This window comes from Erythrolamprus reginae, chromosome 1, assembly GCF_031021105.1.
Source record: "Erythrolamprus reginae isolate rEryReg1 chromosome 1, rEryReg1.hap1, whole genome shotgun sequence".
Taxonomy (NCBI): Eukaryota; Metazoa; Chordata; class Lepidosauria; order Squamata; family Dipsadidae; genus Erythrolamprus; species Erythrolamprus reginae.
Window position 1 is genome coordinate 373,628,609 of NC_091950.1, and position 26,358 is coordinate 373,654,966.

Consider the following 26,358-nt stretch of genomic DNA (forward strand, 5'->3'; position numbering starts at 1 on the left):
ACCTCTGGTATGGATTATCCACTTTGCTGAAATATATTATATAGGTGGTCTAATTCCTTTTTCAAGTATTCCAGGTTACTTTACTATCTAAATAATGTTTTTAAACAACACCTTGCAGAAAGTTGTGTTTTTAACTTTGGTAATAAGATATCTTGGTTATGGTGGGTTACATTTTGATAGACTTGAGTTTTTAATTTGCATTGCTTCCTCTGCTGATGAGGATATCCAGGAAAGATAGAGTGCTGTTTACTTCTTCCTTGTGAATTGGGTTTCTTTGAAGATACTGTTGATTGTCTCATGTATCTAGTTGTTCCTTTTTTATTATGACAAATTTATCATGTATGTACTGGATCCATACTTTTGGCCTTATGCATGAGAGTGCTATAGTTTCTAGCCACTATATTATGGTCTTTGCTATGAATTCTAAGAATGGTAATCCCATGGGTATCCATCTGTTTTTGTGCTATATTTGTCACTCAAATTGAAAGTGCATGGTGTGGCAGAGGTGGATAAGTTCCATGATACTGAATATTATGATTTTAACTCTTAGTCTTAGTCTTATGATTTAGTCTTATTTTATTAGGTCGGGTGTGTTGGATATGCTGCCATGGATCTTCTGCAAGTTGGGTGTAAAAGGGGCTATGACAATGAATAAAAACATAATTTCATCTTCTATTTTTAAGTCTCTGATTTGCTGGAGGCATTGTAATGGAGAGATGATAGAATATTTGCTTCCCTCTGTGAATTATCTAAGCTTTTCTGTATTGTATGTTGGGGTCTCTAGTAACAATACAGTTGGATGAAGAAGTATATTAGCCTGGTATATTTTGGAATGTCCACAAAAGCACTGTGAGATGGGAACATTGCTTATCATTTGCCACTATTCTTCTTTTGTGAAGAACCTTGTCAAGGTTAGTTATGGGTTCGCTTGGTCAGATTGTCTAGTTTCTGTACTGGGTTGGCATTTATTAGGATGTAGGGTCTTTTGTCCTTCATTCTTTGGCTTTTTGAATGTATTGTGTTCTGTCCATGACAGCTGTAGTTTGGGCTTTGTCTGCTGAGAGCAAGGTTTTTGAGGATTTCTTATTCTACCCTGTTTCCCCGAAAATAAGTCACCCCGAAAGTAAGACATAGGGGAGGTTTCGTAGAATTGCCTAAAAAAGGCATCCCCTGAAAGTAAGACATAGGAGATGATCGTTTCGCAGCATTCCCGAACGGAACATATATAACATATATTTGAAGAAAGCGTAATTGTAGTACTGTACATGGAAATAATGGTACGGTAGTAGTAAGAAATTCTTGATAGGATTCGCAGTTTGTCTGGTTATGGTGGTTTGTGATGACAACTACTGTACAGTATATAATAAATGTTCTTTTTTTTTGTTCAGCAATAATTGTGAATTCTTCTTCATTGAAATAAATAAGACATCCCCTGAAAATAAGACGTAGCACATCTTTGGGAGCAAAAATTAATATAAGACGCTGTCTTATTTTCGGGGAAACAGGGTATGTTGTTCTGGTCTGTGGCATGATTGCCCACCTTATATTTTGTTGGGTCTTGGAAAGCTCTGTGGTTTTAAATGTTGCTTCTTCTAAGGCTGCAAAGAATTCTAACTGATTAGCATTGTCTATATCATTTCTATTGTTCAGCTTGTCTTAGAGATTTAGTCTTGATGCTAGTCAGCATTTTTATGTGTTCTGAGGTCATGGTTTGGTCAGTTGTTTCTTGAAATTATTTATGATGGGCTGGTATTTGTTTAATCTGAGAATGGAGGTGAGAATGGAGAATCCTAGTCTAAATTCATAAACAGATACAGCTTGCTCAGATCTGCCTGTTTATATTTCTGTTGTATTTAATAATTAGTCTTATTTGTCAGGAGCCTGAAAAAGAAAACCGGACTGCCTCTAATTAAACAAACTACACAATGGCAAAGCATACTCTTAGAATCCAACTAATTTTTATTTATTTATTTATTTTTGTAAAATTTTCAAAAAAATCAATAAAATTTTATTTAAAAAAAAATAATCCAACTAATTAGGATTATTTCAGTAAATCATGGTTAAAAAAACCCATGATCGAATACAATATGTGTCCCAGACCATATCTTTACTAGGGATGGTTGCTCATTACTCAATAAGGAAAAGGCCTTGGACCTTCCTCCTTTTCTAGGTTCGTACTTAGAACAAAAGCACATGGCCTTCACTAAGATCTTTTTTTCATACGTTTACCAGTTATGTAAAACTATTGTCAAGTTTATAATCTGATGCGAACATTCCTGTATATAAATGTAGTCCCACTCCTGTGTAATACTACTATTATATAAAACAATATACATTTCTATACACCAAATGGCTGCCTTTTAAAGAGCAAGAAGCTTTGCAGAGACAGTAAAGGTGGTTCCTGTCTCCAGAAGCAACAACAGTTGGTGGCAAAGGCAAACACACGTCTATGATGAGACCACAACAATGACACAGTGAAGTAAAGCATCTCTGGGGAGGACCCAATGGACCCTCCCCAAGACAGGTGAATACAGTACAGAAGATCAGCAGCTTACCTGGATCTTCACAGCAATGAGCACAGAGCTAAGCTCCTTGTCTAGTTCCCGCAGCACCGTCAGCTTTTTCAGGCGAAGGCTGCACAGCCTGTAAGACAGAGAGAATGGGATACATTCAGGCACCACCATCCCAGGGCCCCTGCTGCATGATACAAGAGGCTCCGGAGGTAGCCTGGGATATCGCAGACCACGACGGGGCCCGAGTTGTTCCCCTAGCTCAGGAACTCCTGAATTCATGCAGCAGAGAGAAAGCGGATCAGAAAAAGAGGAAAGGAGGAAAATTAATAGAGCTAAAGCAGGATTAAGAAGATTATGCGATGACAGGAAGTTGCAAAGCACACAGAGGAGAAATCCCTGCCCAAAAGTGTACAGTGCTAGTTCTGCAGAGGGACGCTTCAATGATTAGGGGAATTTCCTTATAATTATTGCAGTGTTGTGCCCTTAATGTAACCCAAATGATTTCCCACCCCCTTGCTTATTTTCTATTTGGATAGTAAACAACACACACAAACAATACTTAAAGTGTAAGTTGCGCAACAGCAGATACAGTAAATACATGAGATTGAGTTAAATCTCTGTACATCAAATCATCCTATTCAGTGAATCCTATTACTTCCCATTTGGTCCCTCCAGCCTTGTTTCAGAATTACTTTGCTAGCATTGAGTACAGCCTGGTGTTTAAGCAACCGTTACTCATCATTCAACCCGGAGTTCTAAGGAGAGGAATGGGGAGGGAGGCACACCCACCCTTCTTTCTCAGTCTGTCTGTTTTACGGGACATTAACAGGGGTTTGGAAGAAGCCTTTTTACTATTAATATTAAGTGTTCCAAGAAAGCTAGGGTTTTGCATTCCGCATGCCATCAAAAGGAGCAATTCCCCTTTGCGGTTAGCAGGAAAGCACATCCAATTCTCTAAGCAGCCTAGTAAAAAAAAAAATCCGGTAACTACTTTTTGTAGTTTTTAATTAACAAAGCAGTTCCCTCCTGATCCACCCACACTGCATGAAATCAGGAACGAGACATTACATAGATTGTCAATATTTTTTCTGACGTTCCAACCCTCACCCAGTCAAATACCAGAAGTAATTCAGCAAATTCAGTTAGTTTACAATGGATATTTCCAAGAAGAAATTTATTTCAGCATCATTGTTTTGGGGGGGGGAAACGGAGCACCTTTTTCATCCAAAAACACCATTTTACTTTTAGACCAAATTTTATAAAGTGTTTTTTTTTATCCCCCAGAAGAAAGATCACATACAACTGATAATTCATCAAAAAGATTTATATGCAGACCTCAGAATGGAGGGTACAGTTTGCTATTTTTCTCCCTTCACAAGCCCAGAAAACATTTCTGAACATATGCAGTATGCATCATTCATAAAGCTCCCGAAATGCAAACCTTTGTGCAAAATTTGGGTCAGCCTTGACTCAATTTTTTTCCAGTTGCAGTGGCAGTACATATATAAACTATTTTCCTGTATTAGCTTTGTGAATCTTCTACCACTATTAAAAAAAAAAAGACTGCTGGGATATGTGAAAGAGGCATATATTTTAATTGCATATCATAAAAAGCCAAGTTATCTATGCAGATTTATGCAAGTTTTTAGAATGCAAATTACTTCAAGCAGTCTTACATTACCTTAGTGGTTATCAACCTGGGGTTTGAGACCCCTTTGGGGGAATCGAACGACCAGTTCACAAGGGTCTCCTAAGACCATGGGAAAAGAAAAAATTCCCATGGTGTAAGGTACTAAAGCTTCTATTCTGGCACTTTGGAACATATTTTTACAATCCGACCAATCAGGTGTTTTCAGTGGAGGAGGGTCCCTCTGACCTTCCTGCCAATCAGCTTAAGGGTCTGTTGGGAGAATTGGCACTAGACTTATGGTTGTGGGTCACCACAACATAAGGAACCGTATTAAGGGATCACAGCATTAGAAAGGTTGAGCACCTGTAGACTGTCTACAGGTGAAACGGTCGTTCGACCTCATCCCATTCCTAAGAATCTGAAAGGGGCGAGCATAAGCGCACCATTGTGCCTACTGTCCCTGTTCTACTCTCCAAATTTACCTGTACCTACTTGCTTTTGTTTATGCTTATATACCATACCTATTATCTTGTGCATGTTTTGACAAATAAATAAATAAAATAAATTTCGCTGATGAGGATCTGGGGGTATTGCTATGTATTACATGGAATTTTTTATCCTTTGTGTTCCCCTATTTCCTCAACCTGTCACCATGGACCTAAGGCCTGCCACAAGGACGTATTTGGACTGAGGTGTTAAATACTAGAACCAAGCACTTGGCCTTAATTCTACTGCGTAGATGTTCACCTACAAAAAGATGTTCACCTACAAAAAGATATTGACAAAATTGAACGGGTCCAAAGACGGGCTACAAGAATGGTGGAAGGTCTTAAGCATAAAACCTATCAGGAAAGACTTAATGAACTCAATCTGTATAGTCTGGAGGACGGAAGGAAAAGGGGGGACATGATCGAAACATTTAAATATGTTAAAGGGTTAAATAAGGTTCAGGAGGGAAGTGTTTTTAATAGGAAAGTGAACACAAGAACAAGGGGACACAATCTGAAGTTAGTTGGGGGAAAGATCAAAAGCAACATGAGAAAATAGGCGTTGATTGCTTACCTGAACGCCTCTTCTCGTACGGTGAGCGGGTACAGCAGTCACATGGGTTGCTCATGTCCAATCCGGTGGAACTGAGCCTAGTGTTAAAAAAGCTTGCTGGATCCGCCCCTTCCCCAGAATTCGCGAATCCATAGACTAGGCTCAGCTGTGAAGCTCTGTAGTGTTCAACTCTCATTGTTAGAGAAAGAAAGGTTATAGGAAGGTAAAGAAGACACATACAAGGGCGGGAAGTGACTGCTGTACCCGCTCACCGTACGAGAAGAGGCGTTCAGGTAAGCAATCAACGCCTATTCTCCGTACTGAAGGAGCGGGTCCAGCAGTCACATGGGACATACCCAATAGATGGTCCCTAGGGTGGGATTAAATTGCTATCGTGAGAGATAACGGATTGGAGTACCCTTCTGCCGAAGGCAGCGTCCGCTGAAGCGTAAGAGTCGATCTTGTAGTGCCTGATGAAGGAATTTGGCGAGGCCCAAGTGGCTGCTTTGCAGACCTCCTCCAACGGGGCTTGAGTCGCCCAAGCGGCCGAGGTGGCTGCGCTCCTGGTGGAATGCGCTGTGATGTTCCTTGGAACTGAGAGGGAGGCCGACTCGTAGGCCTTAGATATAGTCCCTCTGATCCAACGGCCTATTACTGTTGAAGACACTTTGGCACCCATGACTCTGGGGTGATAGGCTATAAAAAGTGCTTCTGACCTCCGAAAGGGTCCTGTGCGTTGGATATAGATTTTCAGCGCTCTAATGAGATCCAGGGTGTGCCATCTAATTGCCAAGGGATGGTCTCGTTGGAGGCAGAAGGAAGGTAGGACAATATCCTGAGTTCTGTGGAACATGGAACTGACCTTGGGTAAGAAGGTGGGGTCCAGTCGCAAGACTACCTTGTCCTGATGAAATTGACAGAGGTCTTGCCTGATTGAGAGGGCAGCCAGCTCCGAAATGCGTCGGGCAGAGGTAATAGCCACCAGGAATGCTACTTTAAAGGATAGGTACCTGAGGGACGCCGATTTTAGGGGTTCGTATGGTGCCTGCATGAGGGAATGGAGAACCCGTGGCAAATCCCAGGATGGATACCTGTGGACCTTGGAAGGTCTGAGGTTGGCTATGCCCTTGAGGAATTCCTGAACTTCTGGAAAGGAACGGAGAGGCTGACTGCGGGGCCCCGCTAGGACAGAGGAAATGGCCGCCAGATGACGCCGGAGGGTACTGGTGGAAAGTCCCTGATGGAAACCTTGCATAAGGAAGGCAATGATTCTGTGTATGGGGATGCACAGGGGAGAGAGGCCTTCCTGTAGACACCACTGGTGAAACTTGGACCACGTATGGTCGTAGATTCGATTGGTCGAACCCCTTCTGGCCCTTAAAATAATCTCCACTGTATCGGAGTCGTGGCCACGCAGTTCTAAGTCTCTCCTGATAACAGCCAGGCGGTGAGGTGGAACCACTCCGGGTCTGGATGGAATGAGGCCCCCTGCCACAGCATATCCCCCGAAACGGGGAGTCGCCAAGGGTCCTGGACGGACAACTGTTGGAGATCCGCGAACCAGGGCCAGCGGGGCCAATGAGGGGCGATTAGGATTACTCGGGCCCTCTCGGTGAGGACCTTGTGAATCACGTCCGGGAGAATTGGAATTGGCGGGAATGCGTAAAGTAGGCCTGGAGGCCATGGGCTCCGGAGGGCATTGATTGCTTCCGCTCCCGGGGATGGAAATCTGGAAAAAAAGCGGGGGAGTTGGGCGTTCGCATTGGTCGCGAAGAGATCCAGAACTGGTAGGCCGAATCTGAGGCTGATTTGATGGAACAGGTCTTGATGGAGATTCCACTCTCCTGGGTCTATCGTTGCTCGAGATAGCCAATCCGCCTGGACGTTGAGGCTCCCCGAGATGTGGTCGGCTAGGAGCGACCGAAGATGTTTTTCCGCCCAAAGACCCAACTTGAGGGCCTCCCTCATGAGGGCCTTGGATCTCGTGCCCCCCTGTCTGCAGATATGGCTTTTTGTGGCAATGTTGTCGGTGAGAATGAGAACGTGCCGGTTGGGAATGCGAGGAAAGAAATGCTTCAGAGCCAGGGATACGGCTCTTAACTCTAGCCAATTGATTGGCTTGGAAGCTTCCTCCGGGGACCACGTGCCCTGGGCTATCATCCCCTGGGCGTGGGCGCCCCATCCCGATAGACTGGCATCTGTGGTGATGACAAATTGATCCGGGCACCTGAACGGGGATCCTTTGTCCATGGCCGGAGACTTCCACCACTTGAATGATCTGCGAACAATTGGTGGGATGACAATGCGACGGCTTGAGTTGCTGTGCCCCGATCTCTGAAAGGGTAATAGGAGCCACTGTAGTTCCCTAGCATGAAGGCGAGCCCAGGGAATGATGCCTATACATGACACCATCTTCCCCAAAAGGGAAGACAGGGTTACTATGGAAACTGAAGGTTGAGATAAAATGCAAGAAATTAACTCCCCTATACTGATTTTTCTCTCAGGAGAGAGAAAGACCTGGGAGGATTCTGAATTAATAACGGATCCCAGGTGTAAAATGGATGTGGAAGGTTGGAGATGACTTTTGTCAAAGTTGATGGAAAATCCATGGTCCTGAAGAACTGACATGGTGACAGAAAGGTCTGTTTTCACTTTCTCTAGGGAGTTCCCATGAACCAAAATATCATCAAGGTAACATAAAATGTGAATGGGAGACGCCCGGATATAGGCCGCCAGGGACCCCAAGAGCTTTGTAAAGACCCGAGGGGCCGAGGAAAGGCCAAATGGCATCGCCCTATACTGGAAATGCCTGCCCTGAAAGGAGAAACGTAAAAATTTTCTGTGGCATTTGGCTATAGGAATATGGAGGTAGGCCTCGGTGAGGTCTAAAGAGACCATGAAATCTCCCGGGTGGATGGCGGCCAAAATGGATGATAAGGAGTGCATCTTAAACTTCCTATATTTGATGAATAGGTTCAGCTTCTTTAAATCCAAAATAGCTCTCCAACCTCCGGAGGATTTTGGAACCATAAATAGGATGGAATAAAAGCCTAGACCCTTCTGACCGGGGGGAACCGGTTGAATGGCTCTGATGGACAATAAGTGGGAAATGGCCTCCTCCATACGGTTACAATCTGAGGAGGACCTGGAAGAAGGGCAGGAAATAAACCGTTTCGGGGGGGGAGAGGTAAATTCTAAAAGAAGGCCTGTTTGAACAGTGTCAATGACCCAGGGGTCCTTGGAGGTGAGACGCCAATTAGAGGCGAAATGGGCTAGGTGACCACCTATGGGAATCGAGGAAACACTACCATCTAGGTTTTTTTGAAGCCCTGTTAGAGGACGCTCCCCTTTGGAAGCGAAAACCTCTGCCCCTGGAGTTCCTACCTTGGGAACGAAAGCGGGGGGAATACTGACCTGGAGATCTCTGATAGGAAGCCGCTTGATCTTGCTGGCGCCCTGGGCGACGAAAGGACTGCGTTTTGGTAGCCTTTTTGGTGGTTGGGCCCAATACTTTCTTCTTGTCCGTGGTTTCCGTGAGGAGTGGATCCAGAAGATCCCCGAAAAGCAGGTCGCGCTTTAAGGGTCCCAGAGATAACTGCCACTTCTGACGTACTCCTGCTTGCCAAGGGCGAAGCCATAGGAGTCTTCTTGCCGTTGTAGAAGCTGCAATAGACTTAGCAGAAAATCTAGTAGATTGTAAAGTGGCATCAGCCACGTACTGAGCAGCTGCAAAGACCTTGTTGAAGTCTTGTTGACCTCTCAAGTCATCGGGAGGAATATGCTGTTGAAGTTGGCGAAGCCACAGAAGCATGGCTCTGGAGAAAAAGGAAGCCGCTGCAGAACTTTTAATGGCCCAGGAATCTGCGGTGAATCCTCTTTTGAGCATCTGTTCAATCCGCTTGTCCTCTGGGCGGAGAACCTCCTCTGCTTCGCCTGGTACGGCAGCCGCCGAATGAAGGATCTTGATAGGTTCATCCGGTTTAGGAAAAGATAGGAGCTCCTCATAGGAAGAGGAAAGTTTGTACAACTTTTTGTCCTTGGTTGAGGGATTAAGCCCAGAGGCTGGGAAATCCCACTGCTTAAGTAAGGCATCTTTAAACAATTTAGGCATAGGAATTACCTCGTTATCCTCCTGTTCCTCTGTGAAGTAAGGTAAGTTCTCCTCCGGGGGATCAATGGATGTGGAGGCCTGTTTCTCCTGGGCCGCCAATCCCGTAGAAATTCTAGCTTTGAGGAGGAGAGATTTGAACAATTGAGAGGGAAAAATAGTAATTGGAGAAGGAACCTTTATTTGGGATTCCTCATCCTCTGAGAGACCTTGAAAGGGATCCTCATCCTCTTCCATATCCTCGTATTCGTCCTGAGAGGAATCTGATTCATCCTGAATAGGAGCTCTAACCATTGGGGAAGAACCCAAGGGGCGGGAGGAACGAGGAAGTGGAGGAGGTAAGGAGGGCACATTGATGGTAGAGAGTTTAGCATCAATGGCCTTGGATAACACAGAAAAAATAGATTGGAATTCAGGAGGTAAATTAGAAATATCAGCAGGAATGGCAGAAGAATCCCTGAAGGCCTGGGAGGATCCTGGCTGGGGGGAATCTTCAATAATATCTGGTTCCTCTGGACCTATTCCCCATAGGTTAGGTTGGGGTCTGTCTAGGTTTGGCTCATCCAGAGATAACACAGTGACCCCAGAAGAAGGCAGATTAGAAGCCTCTGGGGGGTCATGACTACTGAGTACTTGGGCCTGTACTTTCAAACGCTTTGCTGATTTGTCATGGATTTTTTGTAGGGCTAGGTCCCTTCTCTTCTCAGCCCTGGTGACTTTGGTCGAGGGGCGGGCCCCTGAAGAAGAGGAGGTAGAGGCCTGGGGGATACTGGTAATCTCATCGCCTGTAGGCCTGGCCTCTCTGGGACCTTGAGTGGTGCCTCTCTTGGGAAAAGTAGCCATAGTCTGACAATTAACAGAAGACAAGGCTGAGCCAAATAACTGAATAATTAGGGTGAAGAATTTCAAAGACTTCCCAAGAGGAATGGATCCTGCTCCGAGGCCTCGGAGCTGCTGAGACTTGAGGGCAATCTGGGCAAACCCAGAGTTCGTGTCCCCAAATACAGCGTGGCCAGCCTCCCTAAACTTTAATTAAAGTAACCAAGGCACTCTGGTTGGAGGCTTAGCCGGTGGAGAATTAAGCCTGAGCGTCCCAAAGCCCACTCCGGGATCCAAGCGGTGGACTGAGGCCTACGCGGCTGGCAGAAGGCCAACACGAGAGGCCTAAATTTAAAAAGGGCGCGAAGGCCTTCGCGCCGAAAAATCGCTCCGTAATAGACTTCTTAAAGGGGAAGCGATCGACTAAGTCCAGGAGACTAGAATAAGCGTCTCACTCCGCAGGAGGTATTTCTTAAGCCCTTTAACAATAATACTATAATAAATCAATGAATCAATACTTGCACCAAGACCTCCAGGCCAAAGGATTAAGGAATCCACAAGCGGCAGCGGGGATCGTAAACGGCAAAACAGCCGGGGGAAAACGAAACCGCAACTTCTCCCAAAGGAAAAAAGCCGAGCCACAAACGGCTGGCGCTATTAGTGCAAGTAAACAAATAAGGATAAACAATTCTTACTACTTTTGAAGAAAGGATCGAAGGGAAGGTGTTAGTATGTTGAACGAGCTATCACAATACAACCGCAGGATATGCGAACTGAGCGAATTCTGGGGAAGGGGCGGATCCAGCAAGCTTTTTTAACACTAGGCTCAGTTCCACCGGATTGGACATGAGCAACCCATGTGACTGCTGGACCCGCTCCTTCAGTACGGAGAATATTATTTTACTGAAAGAGTAGTAGATCCTTGGAACAAACTTCCAGCAGACGTGGTTGGTAAATCCACAGTAACTGAATTTAAACATGCCTGGGATAAACATATATCCATTGTAAGATAAAATACAGGAAATAGTATAAGGGCAGACTAGATGGACCATGAGGTCTTTTTCTGCCGTCAGACTTCTATGTTTCTATGTTCTCAGATGATTTTTAAAAATATATTATTCAATGACATCATGATGTTCTTCATATATAAGAAGGCTGTCAGTGTCTTTTAGTCCAGAATGTGAAAAATGGAATGTGAAAGTTTTCTCCTGCAGGCTAATTATGCAGCAGAATGGCAACCATTCAGTAAAAACATCTGGTTTTTCTGTACAGTGCTACCTCTACTTACAAACTTATTACGTTCCCTGACCAGGTTCTTAAGTAGAAAAGTTTGTAAGAAGAAGCAATTTTTCCCATAAGAATCAATGTAAAAGCAAATAATGTGTGTGACTGGGAAAACACCAGAGAGGGTGGAGGCCCTGTTTCCTCCCAAGAGATTCCTAGAGAGGCCCCACGGAGGCTTCTCAATGCCTTTTCTGGCCCTGTTTCCTCCCAGCAGATTCCTAGAGAGGCCCCACGGAGGCTTCTCCCCTCCTTTTCCAGCCCTGTTTCCTCCCAGGAGATTCCTAGAGAGGCCCCACAGAGGCTTTTCCCCTCCTTTTCTGGCCCTGTTTCCTCCCAGGAGTTTTCTAAAGAGGCCCCATGGAGGCTTCTCCCCGCTTTTTCTGGCCCTGTTTCCTCCCAGGAGACTCCTAGAGAGGCCCCATGAAGACTTCTCCCTGCCTTTTCCGGCTACAGTTTCGGAGGCTCGGGTTTGCATGTAGAAAATGGTTCTTGAAAAGAGGCAAAAAAATCTTGAACACCCGTTTCTTATCTAGAAACGTTCATAAGTAGAGGTGTTCTTAGGAAGAGGTACCACTGTACTAAATTTTCAAAGAAAATAAGTCTTCATTCCTAGGACTTTCTTGATGGAATAGCCACTAAATATATTTCTGATTATTTAGGACAGTGTTTCCCAACCTTGGCAACTTGAAGATATCTGGCATTTGTTGGCTGGGGAATTCTGGGAGTTGAAGTGCAAATATCTTCAAGTTGCCAAGGTTGGGAAACACTGGTTTAGGGTACACTTGCCATTGAATCATTCCAGGAATTCAGTAGCCTCATTGTTAAAGATGCAGTAACATATTCTATGCATTTACAATTTTCCATACATTCACCTTCTAGAAAAAAACCCAGCAGATGGCAACATCTAGCTGAACCATGGCTAATTTCTGAAGCATAGCAGAATGCTGAAGCCTTGTTTAAGGATTGTATGGTGGTGTCTGTCTACTTTCAGGAATACAGATTAGACTGGGAGATAGATACTCCGCCCCGCATACTCTAGATCAGTGGTTCCCAATCTTTTTTCAACCCACCGCCCCCTTGGAGCTACAAACATCCTCAGTGTCTCCCACCCACCCTTTCAGGTGGAAGTGACTTGGTGGGCAGGTGATCGGATGGGTATGACCAACTAGTAAAATGTGGTGAAACTCATTTAACAACACTCTTGCTTAGTAATCAAAATTTTTGGCTCAATTGTGATCATAAGTCTTTCTTACTTTCATTCTTTCTTCTCTCCCTTCCCACTTCTTTCTTTTTCTTTCTTTCTGTCTTCCTTACTTCCTACCAGCTTTAGTTTGTTTTTTTTCTTTTTGTGTTCGTTCCTACCATCTTTCCGTCTTTCTTCCTTCCTAACTTCCTCCCTCCTTCCCTCCCTTCCTTTCTAACTTCTTTTTTTCATGCCAGCACATGGGCCCGGCCAGCGCTTGGCATACCTTCCTGGCAAAGCTCAGGGACCACACGGTATGCCCATCCACTGGCTCTCCATCCACTTTCTGCCTGCCCCACCCAGGCCCCCGCCATCCCAGAGCCCAGCAGAGCTTCATAGGTTCGTGCCCCGACACTTTCCAGCCTGAAAAGATACCAGAGCCAAAGCTGAGAAAGTGAGAGGGGTGGCAACCATGCTCTGGCAGCATTGCATCCCTTGTCATGTGCTGGCAGAGGGGAACAAGTTATATAGGCCATGGGTGGGTACTGAGTGGCCAGAAAAGCAGTGAGCGGGCAATTGGGGGGACATGGGTGGCAGGAATGTGGGAACAGGACCGGTAGGGGGATGTGGCCAGCCAGTTGTCACTACCGGTATGGTGAACCATCTGCCATCCCTCTTGACTCTTTTAGGGCTCCCCTACCACCACCCTTGCCTCTTAGCGCCCCCTAAGTCATCCCACTGCCCCCGGGGGGCGGTACCACCCATTTTGGGAACCACTGCTCTAGATAGTCATCACATCTTGTCCTCAACCTGAAGGGTATCCTTACATTATGTACCGTAATATCTATGTATTGTCACCAGTGCTACAGAATCTGCTATAGGTGTTCTTTATGATTACTTGCATGATCTGCAAATAGCAATCTCCTCTCAAACATAAATGAGGATATATATCTGATGAGACACAGCAGCAAATTGTTTTACAAGAACACATCATACCTTTGTCACAGAGTATTAAATTTAATTGGTCTCCAACTGACCACAATAAATTAGCCTTGATGCTAGCTACATATCCCTGAAGAAAAAGTTTGATTCCCTATGAAGTCACCAGCATTTACAGCTATCTAAATGTACGCAAATGCATCTGCGCACATTAGTTCCCAAGGCTCTGCCAGTTCCATTTCCACTGCTTAATATCTGTAGGGGGAAAAAAGAAGCTCACAGAAATTTCCTTTTTATTGGATTACTATGTTATTGTAATTCAGCCCAGAACAATATAACTTGTTAGCGACAGTACTAGCATGCATATTCCCTAACTTATGGGCATCACGGGAAGTAGAATATCTAAGACTCTATTTTTATAATTTAAACATGTCATTGATAATTCCTCAGAACAAAATGGTACATTCTATCACCAATGGTGGACTTGTTCAGAGGTCAAAAACACTGGAATAAGGTAGTGGAATGGTTAAAAGAAATAACAAAGGAAGAATTTTTTTTAAAAACCAGAATTATATTAATGGGTATTTTCAATATGAAAAAATCAAAAAAGAAGTAAGATATTTGATTATCCATATCCTGACAGCTGCAAGAATAGTATATGCGCAACAATGGAAATCTGATAAAATACCGGAAGAAGGGATGATAATTAAAAAGGTGATGGATTGCACAGAGATGGACATGCTGTCAAAAAAGCTAGAAGGGAAAGAAGATTCAGAATACTATAGGATATGGGGAAATTTCTATGATTGTCTAGAGGAAAGAACAAAAATAAATAAAATTTAAGGACAAATATTTATAAAGGCAAGCAATATGTTAATATAACTGTAAACAAAAAATGATGAAAAATTCTCCGATTGAAAACACAAAATGAGCTGGGAAAGTAACTTCCCAAATGTTTGTTGTATGTTTTTTCATGTTTTGTTTAGTTTGTCACTTTAATGTCTTGTATATACAGTGATCCCCCGATTATCGCGAGGGTTCCGTTCCAAGACCCCTCGCGATAATCGATTTTTCGCGATGTAGGGTTGCGGAAGTAAAAACACCATCTGCGCATGCGTGCCCTTTTTCCATGGCCGCGCATGCACAGATGGTGGAGTTTGCGTAGGCGGCGGGGAAACCCGGATCTTCGTCTGCTCGCTGCTGCTGCGGCCGCCTAGCAGCTGATCTGCTCGGCGGCAGCAGCGAGGAGCCGAATCGGGCTTTCCCCTTTGCGTGGGCGGCGGGGAAACCCCGATCTTCGTCTGCTCGCTGCTGCTGCGGCCGCCCAGCAGCTGATCTGCTCGGCGGCAGCAGCGAGGAGCCGAATCGGGCTTTCCCCTTTGCGTGGGCGGCGGGGAAACCCCGATCTTCATCTGCTCGCTGCTGCTGCGGCCGCCCAGCAGCTGATCTGCTCGGCGGCAGCAGCGAGGAGCCGAATCGGGCTTTCCCCTTTGCGTGGGCGGCGGGGAAACCCCGATCTTCGTCTGCTCGCTGCTGCTGCGGCCGCCCAGCAGCTGATCTGCTCGGCGGCAGCAGCGAGGAGCCGAATCGGGCTTTCCCCTTTGCGTGGGCGGCGGGGAAACCCCGATCTTCATCTGCTCGCTGCTGCTGCGGCCGCCTAGCAGCTGATCTGCTCGGCGGCAGCAGCGAGGAGCCGAATCGGGCTTTCCCCTTTGCGTGGGCGGCGGGGAAACCCCGATCTTCGTCTGCTCGCTGCTGCTGCGGCCGCCTAGCAGCTGATCTGCTCGGCGGCAGCAGCAAGGAGCCAAATCGGGCTTTCCCCTTTGCGTGGGCGGCGGGGAAACCCGGATCTTCATCTGCTCGCTGCTGCTGCGGCCGCCTAGCAGCTGATCTGCTCGGCGGCAGCAGCGAGGAGCCGAATCGGGCTTTCCCCTTTGCGTGGGCGGTGGAGAAACCCGGATCTTCGTCTGCTCGCTGCTGCTGCGGCCGCCTAGCAGCTGATTTGCTCGGCGGCAGCAGCGAGCAGACGAATCGGGCTTTCCCCTTTGCGTGGGCGGCGGGGAAACCCGGATCTTTGTCTGCTCGCTGCTGCTGCCACCGCCTAGCAGCTGATCTGCTCGGCGGCAGCAGCGAGGAGCCGAATCGGGCTTTCCCCTTTGCGTGGGCGGCGGGGAAACCCGGATCTTCGTCTGCTCGCTGCTGCTGCGGCCGCCTAGCAGCTGATCTGCTCGGAGGCAGCAGCGAGGAGCCGAATCGGGCTTTCCCCTTTGCGTGGGCGGCGGGGAAACCCGGATCTTCGTCTGCTCGCTGCTGCTGCGGCTGCCTAGCAGCTGATCTGCTCGGCGGCAGCAGCGAGCAGACGAAGATCGGGGTTTCCCCGCCGCCCACGCAAAGGGGAAACCCCGGCTCCTCGCTGATGCCCCCGCTCGCCCGCTTGCCCGCCCGCCCGCCAGCAAGAGGGGGAGAGATAGAGAAAGAGAGAGAAGGAAAGAAAGAGATGAGAGAGGGAGGGAGGAAGAGAGTGTGAGAGAGGAAGAAGCAAGATAGAGAAAGAGAGAGAGAAAGAAAGATGAGAAAGGAAGGAAGAGAGTGACGTCATCGGGTGGAAAAATCGCGATATAGTGTTTCGCGAAGAACGAGATCGCGAAAATCGAGAGATCACTGTATACAAAAAAATTGAAAAAAAAGAGATAATTCCTCAGAACCATCTATAGCAGTGATGGCAAACCTTTTTTCCATCATGTGCCAAAAGGAGGGGGGGACATGGGGTAGCGCATATGCATGCCCACATCCATAATGCAATGCACCCAAGTGCACAACACACATTTAAATAAAATTAAATGCAATGAACCTTCAACATACATACATTTAAAACTATAGTTGCAAAAGCTATACATTAAAAACAGGAAGAGTTGGTTATACATATTAATGATAATAATATCATATCTCCAAGATGAAGCACTACCTTATATGTGGCTATTTCAAAATTGTATTTCTTCAGTGGGTTAATTTTTTTTTCAGATGCTCAACATAAAATTACTGTAATAGTTTTCATCTATTTCTTCTTATACCCAAGAGCAATTTTTGCACATATTTTGTTAAGTCTGACTGGAATGCAATAAAATATGAGCCAACTTGTCTTAATGTTTCCACTTAGCATGCTTTATTGAAGTCATTTAAATCAAAATTTAAAAGCTGGCTCACTACATTCATATCATAAGCCAGTATAATATTTTGCTTTTATTCACCCAATTGTCAGGGGAAGAAAATAATTTCAGTAGTGAAGCTCAAAAAATGCAGTTCAGCAGCTAACATATTTGGTTACTTTCTCTTTTCTTTATTTTTGTAACTTCATCAAAAACTTTTTTTACCAGTTTTAATACACAATCAACAGAATTGTTAATCAAGCCTGTTATAGAAGACTAATTTGATAAATACTAACATTTTGAGATGCTAGGAGGTGCATAAAATGGAAGCTGACAATCATTCTAGTTATACTTATTCAGTTATCTGCTGTATAATATTGTATTGGTAATAGAGTATTCCTATCCATGCTTGAATGTTATAGCATGTTACAGAACATTTAAGCTGGCTTTGCATATTGTATTACGCAATGAATCAATCACAATTAGTTGCATTCATACAACTTGCTCTGCCAAAAGTAAATAAACAATTTAAGACTTCGCAAGATATGGGAAGACTGCAGGAACCCATTGCAGACAATTTAGTGGTATTGTCGGTCTTATGGATTAAATGAATCCATAAAAATAGATGCCACAATACTTTTAGCAGCTTTTAAAGATAGCAACCATATAAATTGTTTTAACCACTAAAGATATACCCAGCAACATTTTATTATGAACCCTTACTGCCAACAAATTTCGTGCAATATAGATGTACATCATCAGAATAAAATAAAGGGGGAAAATGCAAATGCTAACTGATATGAGATATAAGAACCTGCCTTAGACCACTGGTCCATCTCACAACATTGTTGAGAAAGTTCATAAAATACATACTAAGGAAAACATTTTGCAGAAAATTATCATAAAACATGCCATAGATCCGGGCTGTCAAACACCCAGTTCATGGGCTGGATGTGTCACGCAGTGGCCACGCCCACGCCCAGTTTAGCAAAGGGGGAAAGAGTCCCGATACATCATGTGACACCGCCATGACGACATGAATTTGACACCCCTGCCATCGATTAAGCCAAAGGCTGAGCAATGAAATAATAATAATAATAATAATAATAATAATAATTATTATTATTATTATTATTATTATTATTATTATTATTATTTATTAGATTTGTATGCCGCCCCTCTCCGAAGACTCGGGGCGGCTCACAACAATGATAAAAACAATATTATAGTGAAACAAATCTAATATTAAAAGAAATATATAAAATCCTATCATATTAAAACCAGACAACACATACATACCAAACATAAAATATAAAGAGCCTGGGGGAAAGATGTCTCAAATCCCCCATGCCTGGCGGTATAGGTGGGTCTTGAGTAGTTTACGAAAGATACTCAGGACAGTGAAGGGCTACCAAAATTTTTGCTACCACGCTGTGGGCGTGGCTTATGCAGGACGCCCTGCATTTTCTTTCAACATCTTTCAATGCAAATTGGGTACTCTGGGGTGGAGCTCCATTTTTGTTACCTCACTAGCCCACCCCTGACTCAGGAGGTTAGCAGACCAATGCAGGTAGTGATGAAGATGTTGATCTAGGATTGGGGAGTTCCAGGTTCAAATCCACCCTCAGAAATAGAATAGAAATTCACTGGGAAACTTTGTGCTGATTATTTTCTCTCAGCTCTACATAGTAAGTAGGATTGTTATTATGAAGACAAAATGAAGGGAGACATCTTGAACTCCTGAAAAAAAATTAGCAGGATATTTGAAGTGATAACCTTCCTTCAGTGCTGTTGCTTAGCAATTCATGTTTAACGCAAGCTACTTTTGATTCTGAGGGTAATACAAGCATTAGATCTATTATTTATTTAGATTTTTTTTATATGGCTACCTATCTCACAGAAATCCTATCATAATTTTTCATGCACCTTCAGCAAGAAATTTTGCATGTTAATATCAAAATGTGGATACCGGTAGGGCAAGTATAAAATCTGAACAATGAAAAATCTATGTTGACAACTGACCTGTTATTCACCGCAATAAAAATGTGACAGATTTGAACATCTCTCATCCAGATACTGTTTATTCTAATCCAGACTTCCCCAAATTGGCTATATTGGACAACGGTTTCCACTAACACCCAATACACCCAATATACTGTACAGGGTTTCTTAATCTTAGCATTCTTAGAACATGGGAACATCAGCTCCCAGAATTCGGCATCCAGTATGCTCGCTAGGGAAATCTGAGAGCTGAGGTTTACACATCTTAAAACTGTTAAGTTGAAAACACCGATCTAACTGCTCCCACCACTTCCATCACCCCACTTCATCGCCCAAAGGCTTCATTTAGCTCCAATGGATATCAAACCCATTTTGATAGCTTGCAATGTCCTCTAGGTGGCACCAGTTTCCTGCCTTTTAGCTATTTCGGATCTTCACTGAATGGCAGAAAATAATTGACAGTCAATAAGAGTCAGCACTTCTCAAAATCTGTGCATGAGATGTTCTGTGTTTTTCACTGTCCTATCTCTCTCAAAAACACTTCACTGATAACAGACAAGGTATATAACTAGTAAACAATATGAAATCTGGGGGGGGGGGGAGTAACAAATTCTATATAAACTCGAGCAGATCCTGGAAGAGTGAAAAAATATATTGCTAAGTGACTGTTAATAAATAGAGCTAAGCAGATTCTGGCATTCAAGGTTCTGCATTCAGCCACTTTTCCCCCCACCCTTCTTTATTGCTATACTGTAGCCCTAATTGTGACTGTGCAGAACACCCATTTCCTGCAATCCAAGCTAACTACTTCCAGAATACTACAAGTAGCTAAATTCTAAGGAACCAGGAGATTTCCTGGCAGTACTCCCAGGACTAGCCATCCTGAAAGCAAGCAAGAAAACGGAGCCCCAAGACAAAATCTCCTAAGTAATCAGCCCATCCGGCTTTCTCACCGGCAGCCTGAATTCCCCTTAGTGGAAATAACCTAAAGGTTTAAAATAGGCTCACAAAAGAAACTGGCTAAGCTCCTAAGCATCCCTGAAGTTCGACTGAGGCAGTGATGGCTCCGGTTACATTTCTTTAAAGCCATGTCAGCTTGTCTAGGCATTTCCAAGAACGGAATGGTTCCGCCTGACTTCCAAGATTGCAGCCCTGTAGTCCATCTTTGGCCTCCACACATTCCACCTCTTTTCAGGTTCTTCTGCAGGGAGTCATTGCTCACAGTCACTCATGCCCTCATCACCTCGAGGTTCGATTACTGCAACGCTCCCTACATGGGGCTACCTCTGAAAAGTGTTCGGAAACTTCAGATCGTGCAGAACGCAGCCGTGAGAGCCATTGTGGGGCTTCCAAGATTCGCCCACATTTCTTCAGCACTTCATGGCTTGCATTGGCTGCTGATCAGTTTCCGGTCACAATTCAAAGTGTTGGTCATGACCTTTAAAGCCCTACATGGCATTGGACCAGATTACCTCCGGAACCGCCTGCTACCGCACGAATCCCACGACCGATAAGGTCATACAGAGTTGGCCTTCTCCGGGTCTCGTCGACTAAACAATGTCGTTTGGCGGGCCCCAGGGGAAGAGCCTTCTCTGTGGCAGCCCCAGCCCTCTGGAACCAACTCCCCCCAGAGATTAGAACTGCCCCCACCCTCCCTGTCTTTTGTAAACTACTCAAGACTCATTTATACCGCCAGGCATGGGGGAATTGAGATAGCTCTTCCCCCTAGGCCATTACAAGTCATGCATGGTATGTTTGTGTGTATGTTTGGTTTTATAATAGGGGTTTCTAGTTGTTTTTATTATTGGATTGTACATGTTATGTTTATTATTGTTGTTGTTAGCCGCCCTGAGTCTGCGGAGAGGGGCGGCATACAAATCCAATAAATTGTTGTTGTTGTTGTTGTTGTTGTTATTATTATTATTATTATTATTATTATTATTATTTCACTTTCCTTGGGGCAGTGTTTTTCAATTGTCTTCTGTTACGCATCCCTCCCCGAAGAAATAAACATTTCGTGTGCCCCCAACTCTTTGCGGGACAATTGTTTGCAATATTCAGCACATTCTCGCTGAAAAACCTCAAGCAGCTGATCAATGTGATTGGGGTGTAATGTGTTTAAGTGACACCTTAATTTATTTCGCTTCATGCTGTCTGCTGCCAATATTTTTAGACACAGTAAACATACTCGTCTTTCCTCATCTCCCACCGTAGTCACAGTGAAGCCAAGCGCTACATACGTTTCGTCATATTTTCTCTTAGCTTTCGGGAGACTTACATTTGTCTCATTATCTCCGTCTCTCTCCTCCTTTCTTTTCATCCCTGTTAAATATTTTTTAAATAGTGTCTCTTAAGGGTATGTTATATGCACTTCATATCTCCGACTCTGTGCTGTGTGCTATTGTTTGGTGCAAAAAACCCCAACTACCGTATTTTTCGGTGTATAAGACACACCGGTATATAAGACACAACTAGATTTTAGAGGGGGAAAACAAGGAAAAAATATTCTGAATCAAATGGTGTGGTATTATATTGTTTAATAAAATACCAGTGTAGCAGAATACTTTTTAAAACCATGTATACTTTTAAAAACCATGTACACTTTTTACAAACTTCAAACTTGACAGCTTCAAGACTTGTAGACTTCAACTCCCAGAATTCCTCCACCAGTCATGCTAGCTCAGACATGGGAATTGAAGTCCAGAAGCCTTAAACCTGCCAGATTTGAAGACTCTTGCACTCCTTTCCATGGCAGGAGGGGCAAGGCCTGGGGGATGGGCTTGTTCAGGCTCCAGAGCACCGCCGCCGCCACTCCCACCATGAAAAGGCAGGCTCCTGCTCATCTCCGGGGCTGAGCCACCAGCTTCCCACCGGGGGTTGCCAAGCGGCCTCGGCAACATTCGGTGTATAACAGTGTTTCCCAACCTTGGCAACTTGAAGATATTTGGACTTCAACTCCCAGAATTCCCCAGCCAGCGAAAGGTTGGGAAACACTGGTGTATAAGGCACAAACAATTTTTAAAGCACCTTTACTGCTCAAAAAAATATAAAGGGAACACTCAAAGAACACATCCTAGACCTAAATGAATGAAATATTCTCATTGAGTACTTTGCTCTGTACAAAATTGAATGTGCACAACAGCATGTGAAATGGATTGTCAATCAGTGTTGCCTCCTAAGTGGACAGTTTGATTTCACAGAAGTCTGATTGACTTGGAGCTATATTGTGTTGTTTAAATGTTCCCTTTATTGCTTTCAGCAGTGTATATAAGGCCTATTTCGGAGCATTCACTACAGCAGTGTTTCCCAACCTTGGCAACTTGAAGATATCTGGACTTCAACTCCCAGAATTCCCCAGCCAAAGCCACAGCCACAAACGTTTAAAGCCACAAACGTTAACGATGCGAGCAACATGTCTTTGGAAAGTCCATGAAGCAGAATATTAAATAATTGAATCCTCCCTCTTCTTCTTCCCTCTGCGTTTGCCTGGCATTATTCCCAATATGTTCCTGAGGCCTATTTAAAGATTCCATATTCTTTTCAATCACAACAACTACAACATAAACTTAGTCAGCACTCCAAATTAATATGTGAACTACAGTACACTGTTAAGTATTGAGACCTGTGCTTTTCCCAACATATGAAATGTACCAAATATATTTATATAAACCAGAAATTGTGCAGAAATTTCCTTTCATATGAAAGGTGATGCTGGATAAAATTAAATGCAATGGATGTGTTTGCTCTAGCTCTTACACCAATTTAGAAGCATTCGGTGCTCGGTGAAAATTGGTAATGGAGAAATTCAGGATAAAAAATAGCAATGGGCATATGGTAGGTATGTCTTTGAAAACTAGTTATTAGTCAGGACTACTGCCCTAAAATCCATTATATGGACTACTCAATAGCATTAATCTAGCTGGCTATTATGAAAAATGGATGCTGAGTAACAGAGAATCTAAACCGCTTGGGCTGTTCAGATATTCTTAAATGGAGAAAGAGTCTATATCCAGTTCAAATATCAAATAAGATGTGATAATCTTATAAGAATGCAGCTGCAAGAGCAATCATGGGCTTCCCAAGGCATGCCCATGTTACACCAACACTCCGCAGTCTGCATTGGTTGCCGATCAATTTCCGGTCACAATTCAAAATGTTAGTTATGACCTCTAAAGCCCTTCATGGCATCGGATCAGAATATCTCCGGGACCGCCTTCTGCCGCACGAATCCCAGTGACCGGTTAGGTCCCACAGAGTTGGCCTTCTCCAGGTCCCGTAGACTAAACAATGTCGTTTGGCGGGACCCAGGAGAAGAGCCTTCTCTGTGGCGGCCCCGACCCTCTGGAACCAGCTCCCCCCAGATATCAGAGTTGCCCCCACCCTCCTTGCCTTTCGCAAGCTCCTAAAAACCCACCTCTGTCGTCAGGCATGGGGGAATTGAATTTTTTTTCTCCCTTCCCCCTAGGCTTATAGAATTTATACATGGTATGCTTGTTTGTATGATTGGTCTCTTAAATTGGTGTTTTTAGATTACTTTTTAATATTAAATTTGTTACATTGTTTTCCTTATTGTTGTTAGCCGCCCCGAGTCTTCGGAGAGGGGCGGCATACAAATCTAAATAAACTAAACTAAACTAAACTAAACTAATAATCTGTCAATACATATCTCTGATTTGGAGTGTCCCTTAAGCACATTTCAGATGCAATGGGTTGGGGGAGAAAGCAGGAAGTTAGAGCAGGAAACTGATGAAGGCAACTTGTTCAAGTCAGTAACTTCTAACCTTTCTATTTTGAACACTGGAGTTTTTCTGATGAGGTTATGTCAAATCTGTCACCAAATCTCAATCAATCAGAATAGAGCTGGAAGGAACTTTGAGGTCTTCTAATCCAACCCCCTGCTCAAGCGGGGGAGACCTTATCCATTTCAGACCAGTGACTGTCCAGCCTCTTCTTTAAAATCTCCAGTGATGAAGCACCAACATGTTGTTCCACTAGTTACCGGTAATTATTCTCGCTGTTAGGAAGTTTCTCCTTAATTGCTTTTCTGCTTGATTAGTTTCCACCCATTGTTTCTTCTCCTGCCTTCTGGTGCTTTGACCCCCCTCCTCTTTGTGACAACCTCTCAATGCAAAGGATTGGGAAGTCACGTTCAGTTGCACACTATTAGGGATTCATAAGCGTAGAGATCCCTTTGGCTCTCCTGCCTCATTGCAACCCCTCTCTCTGGGGAAATGTGCCCCTGAGTGGAACAGAAGAATCCCGTGTTCTGCTCTACGCTGGAACATGGGCGGTGTGACAGCAGCAATAAATAAGCTCTTTGGAACTGTTTGCTATTACTGGTTTTCAGGAATTCTGATCAGCTCCAAAGAAACTTAAGAGTTCCCCAGAAAGCAATCTGGAAACTAACACACTAAGTAATTAGAGTTAAGACTGACAATGATAATTTCTATTTAATTTCTATTTAATTATAATTTCTGTTTAATTTGACACACTCTGAACAGAATGTCATCTGGTTATAGACAGGCTTCAAGAGAGAGAACATCTGCCCAAACAAGAATGATTAAAATTGGACGTCTCTAACTTGAAATAAAAATACAAGCCAACATTGGTGTGGAAAATCAAGAGATGGAACCCTGGCGGCTCCTAACCTTTGTTGTTGTTTTATAATACGATGATGGTCACGGGAGCATTTTTAAACTGAAAGTACACTACAGAATCTTGTAGCCACGAAACAAATATGAGTTGCATAAGCATATTAGTGTTTTGATAAAAATTGACACAAACACAAACGAAGGTGCACTTCAGTGCCTGGATACTACTCGTTACCTTATTGCCAGAACTCCTCACAGCATTAAGAATACCAAGTTTACATAAAATTTACATAATTTACATAAAATTAATTTACATAAAATTTACATAAAATTAATGATTTAAAAGTGTATTCAATATTATGAACCAATCATGGAATAGAGCGACAATAACGAGTAGCCAACTGAATGCTTTTGTCTCATACTCTCCGACTACTGGCCAGATTAACTACGGTAGTTAAAGTGGAGCTGAAGTTCAAGAACATCTGGACAGTCAAGAGATTTATTTATTTATTAGATTTGTATGCCGCCCCTCTCCGTAGACTCGGGGCGGCTAACAACAATAGTGAAACAACATATAACAAATCTAATATTTAAAATAGTTTAAAAGACCCTAATTTAAAAACCAAACATACACACAACATAGCATGCATAAATTGTATAGGCTTAAGGGGAAGAGAATATCTCAGTTCCCCCATGCCTGACGGCAGAGGTGGGTTTTAAGGAGCTTACGAAAGGCGAGGAGGGTGGGGGCAATTCTGATCTCTGGGGGGAGTTGGTTCCAGAGGGTCGGGGCCGCCACAGAGAAGGCTCTTCCCCTACTCTCAGATTATCTTGCTTTATAATATCATCTCCTTTTTCCTCCCAACATTTTCAAGTTTTTCTTCTCCCCCCTCCTACATTCTTGAAAGTGTTTCAAGAGCATTTTATACACCAATGCAAAAATGCAACTTCTTGAGTTTGTATTCCTTCTTTCCTCTATCCATCTGTCTGAAAGAATTCTTTTTCCTACTCTCCTGTTGCAGAAAGCCACCCCCTAACTCTCTCTTTCATGACAGTTCTCTAAAAATCAAGTTCTCAGCAATAATGCTATATTAAAAACGAAGCAATAAAAAAACAAGACATTAAGAATTAATTTACGGCTCCAACCCTGAATTGAAGGAATGATAAAAAATGGAATTCATATGAAATAATTCCTAATGCAAGCCCCTTTTTTCCCCCTTAGAAATATAAGATAAGAACTTGAGAGTTAAATATTAATACAATTATCTATCCTGATATTTGGCAACTTTTCCCAAAAAGGCAACATGACTGTTCCTTTAAAATGAGATTATGTGAAACTCTGTTAGATCAGAGCAAGACAATATTAGTGGCCTATCCAGGCCTCCAGGAAAGCCACAAGTAGAACATAAAAGCATAATAGCTTTCTATTCATGTTCCTTAGCAACTCAGATTCAGATATATTTGTTGATAATACTAGAAGCAATACAACACAAGAGGCCATTAATAGCGTTAAGTATTCTTCTCTGTACATTTTTCTAAACACTTTTTTAAAGTAGCTGTGGATGGCCTTTAGTACACATTACAATAAAAAAAACAAATTCACATCGTTAACATATATTCTATGTAGAGTTCTTGTTATCTATCCTTTTGCCTCACTTTTAAGTTTCACAAGAGAACCCATTCTAGAAAATACAACCCCCCCCCAAAAAAAGAATAGAAAATACTAGAACCTGGATTTTCCATAATCTACTCAATCTATCTCTAGAAGGAAGTTTAAAGGACTATAATTTATCAGTAAAATATATCACAGTACAAAGTGAATAAAAATAATAATGATCAGTATTGTGTTGCTTTAAAAAAAATAGTTAAAGCAGATTTTCTTTGGTAGCATGTATAAATCAAATTATTTTATATTGTTTTATACGTCTGGTAACCATTTATTTTTTTGAATATTGAATTGAATAGAATTTTTTTATTGGCCAAGTGTGATTGGACACACAAGGAATATGCACCAAGACAAATTCCTTGTGTGTCCAACCACACTTGGCCAATAAAAAAATTCTATTCTATTCAATATTCAAAAAAATAAATGGTTACCAGACA

At 43.4% G+C, this 26,358-nt stretch overlaps 1 protein-coding gene across 5 annotated transcripts in view; it reads right to left on the minus strand.

The window, feature by feature from the left end:
* LOC139157630 (phosphofurin acidic cluster sorting protein 1-like) overlaps nt 1–26,358 on the minus strand; it is a 249,688-nt gene that overhangs the window by 88,606 nt on the left and 134,724 nt on the right. For all 5 annotated transcript variants that reach the window (XR_011557518.1, XR_011557517.1, XM_070734609.1 and 2 more), the window contains exon 2: nt 2,556–2,643. Coding sequence is in view for 3 of the 5 variants with exons in the window: in XM_070734609.1 (XP_070590710.1) it covers nt 2,556–2,643 (88 nt within the window). In the remaining 2 variants the exon portion in view is untranslated. The remainder of the gene's footprint in view (nt 1–2,555; nt 2,644–26,358) is intronic.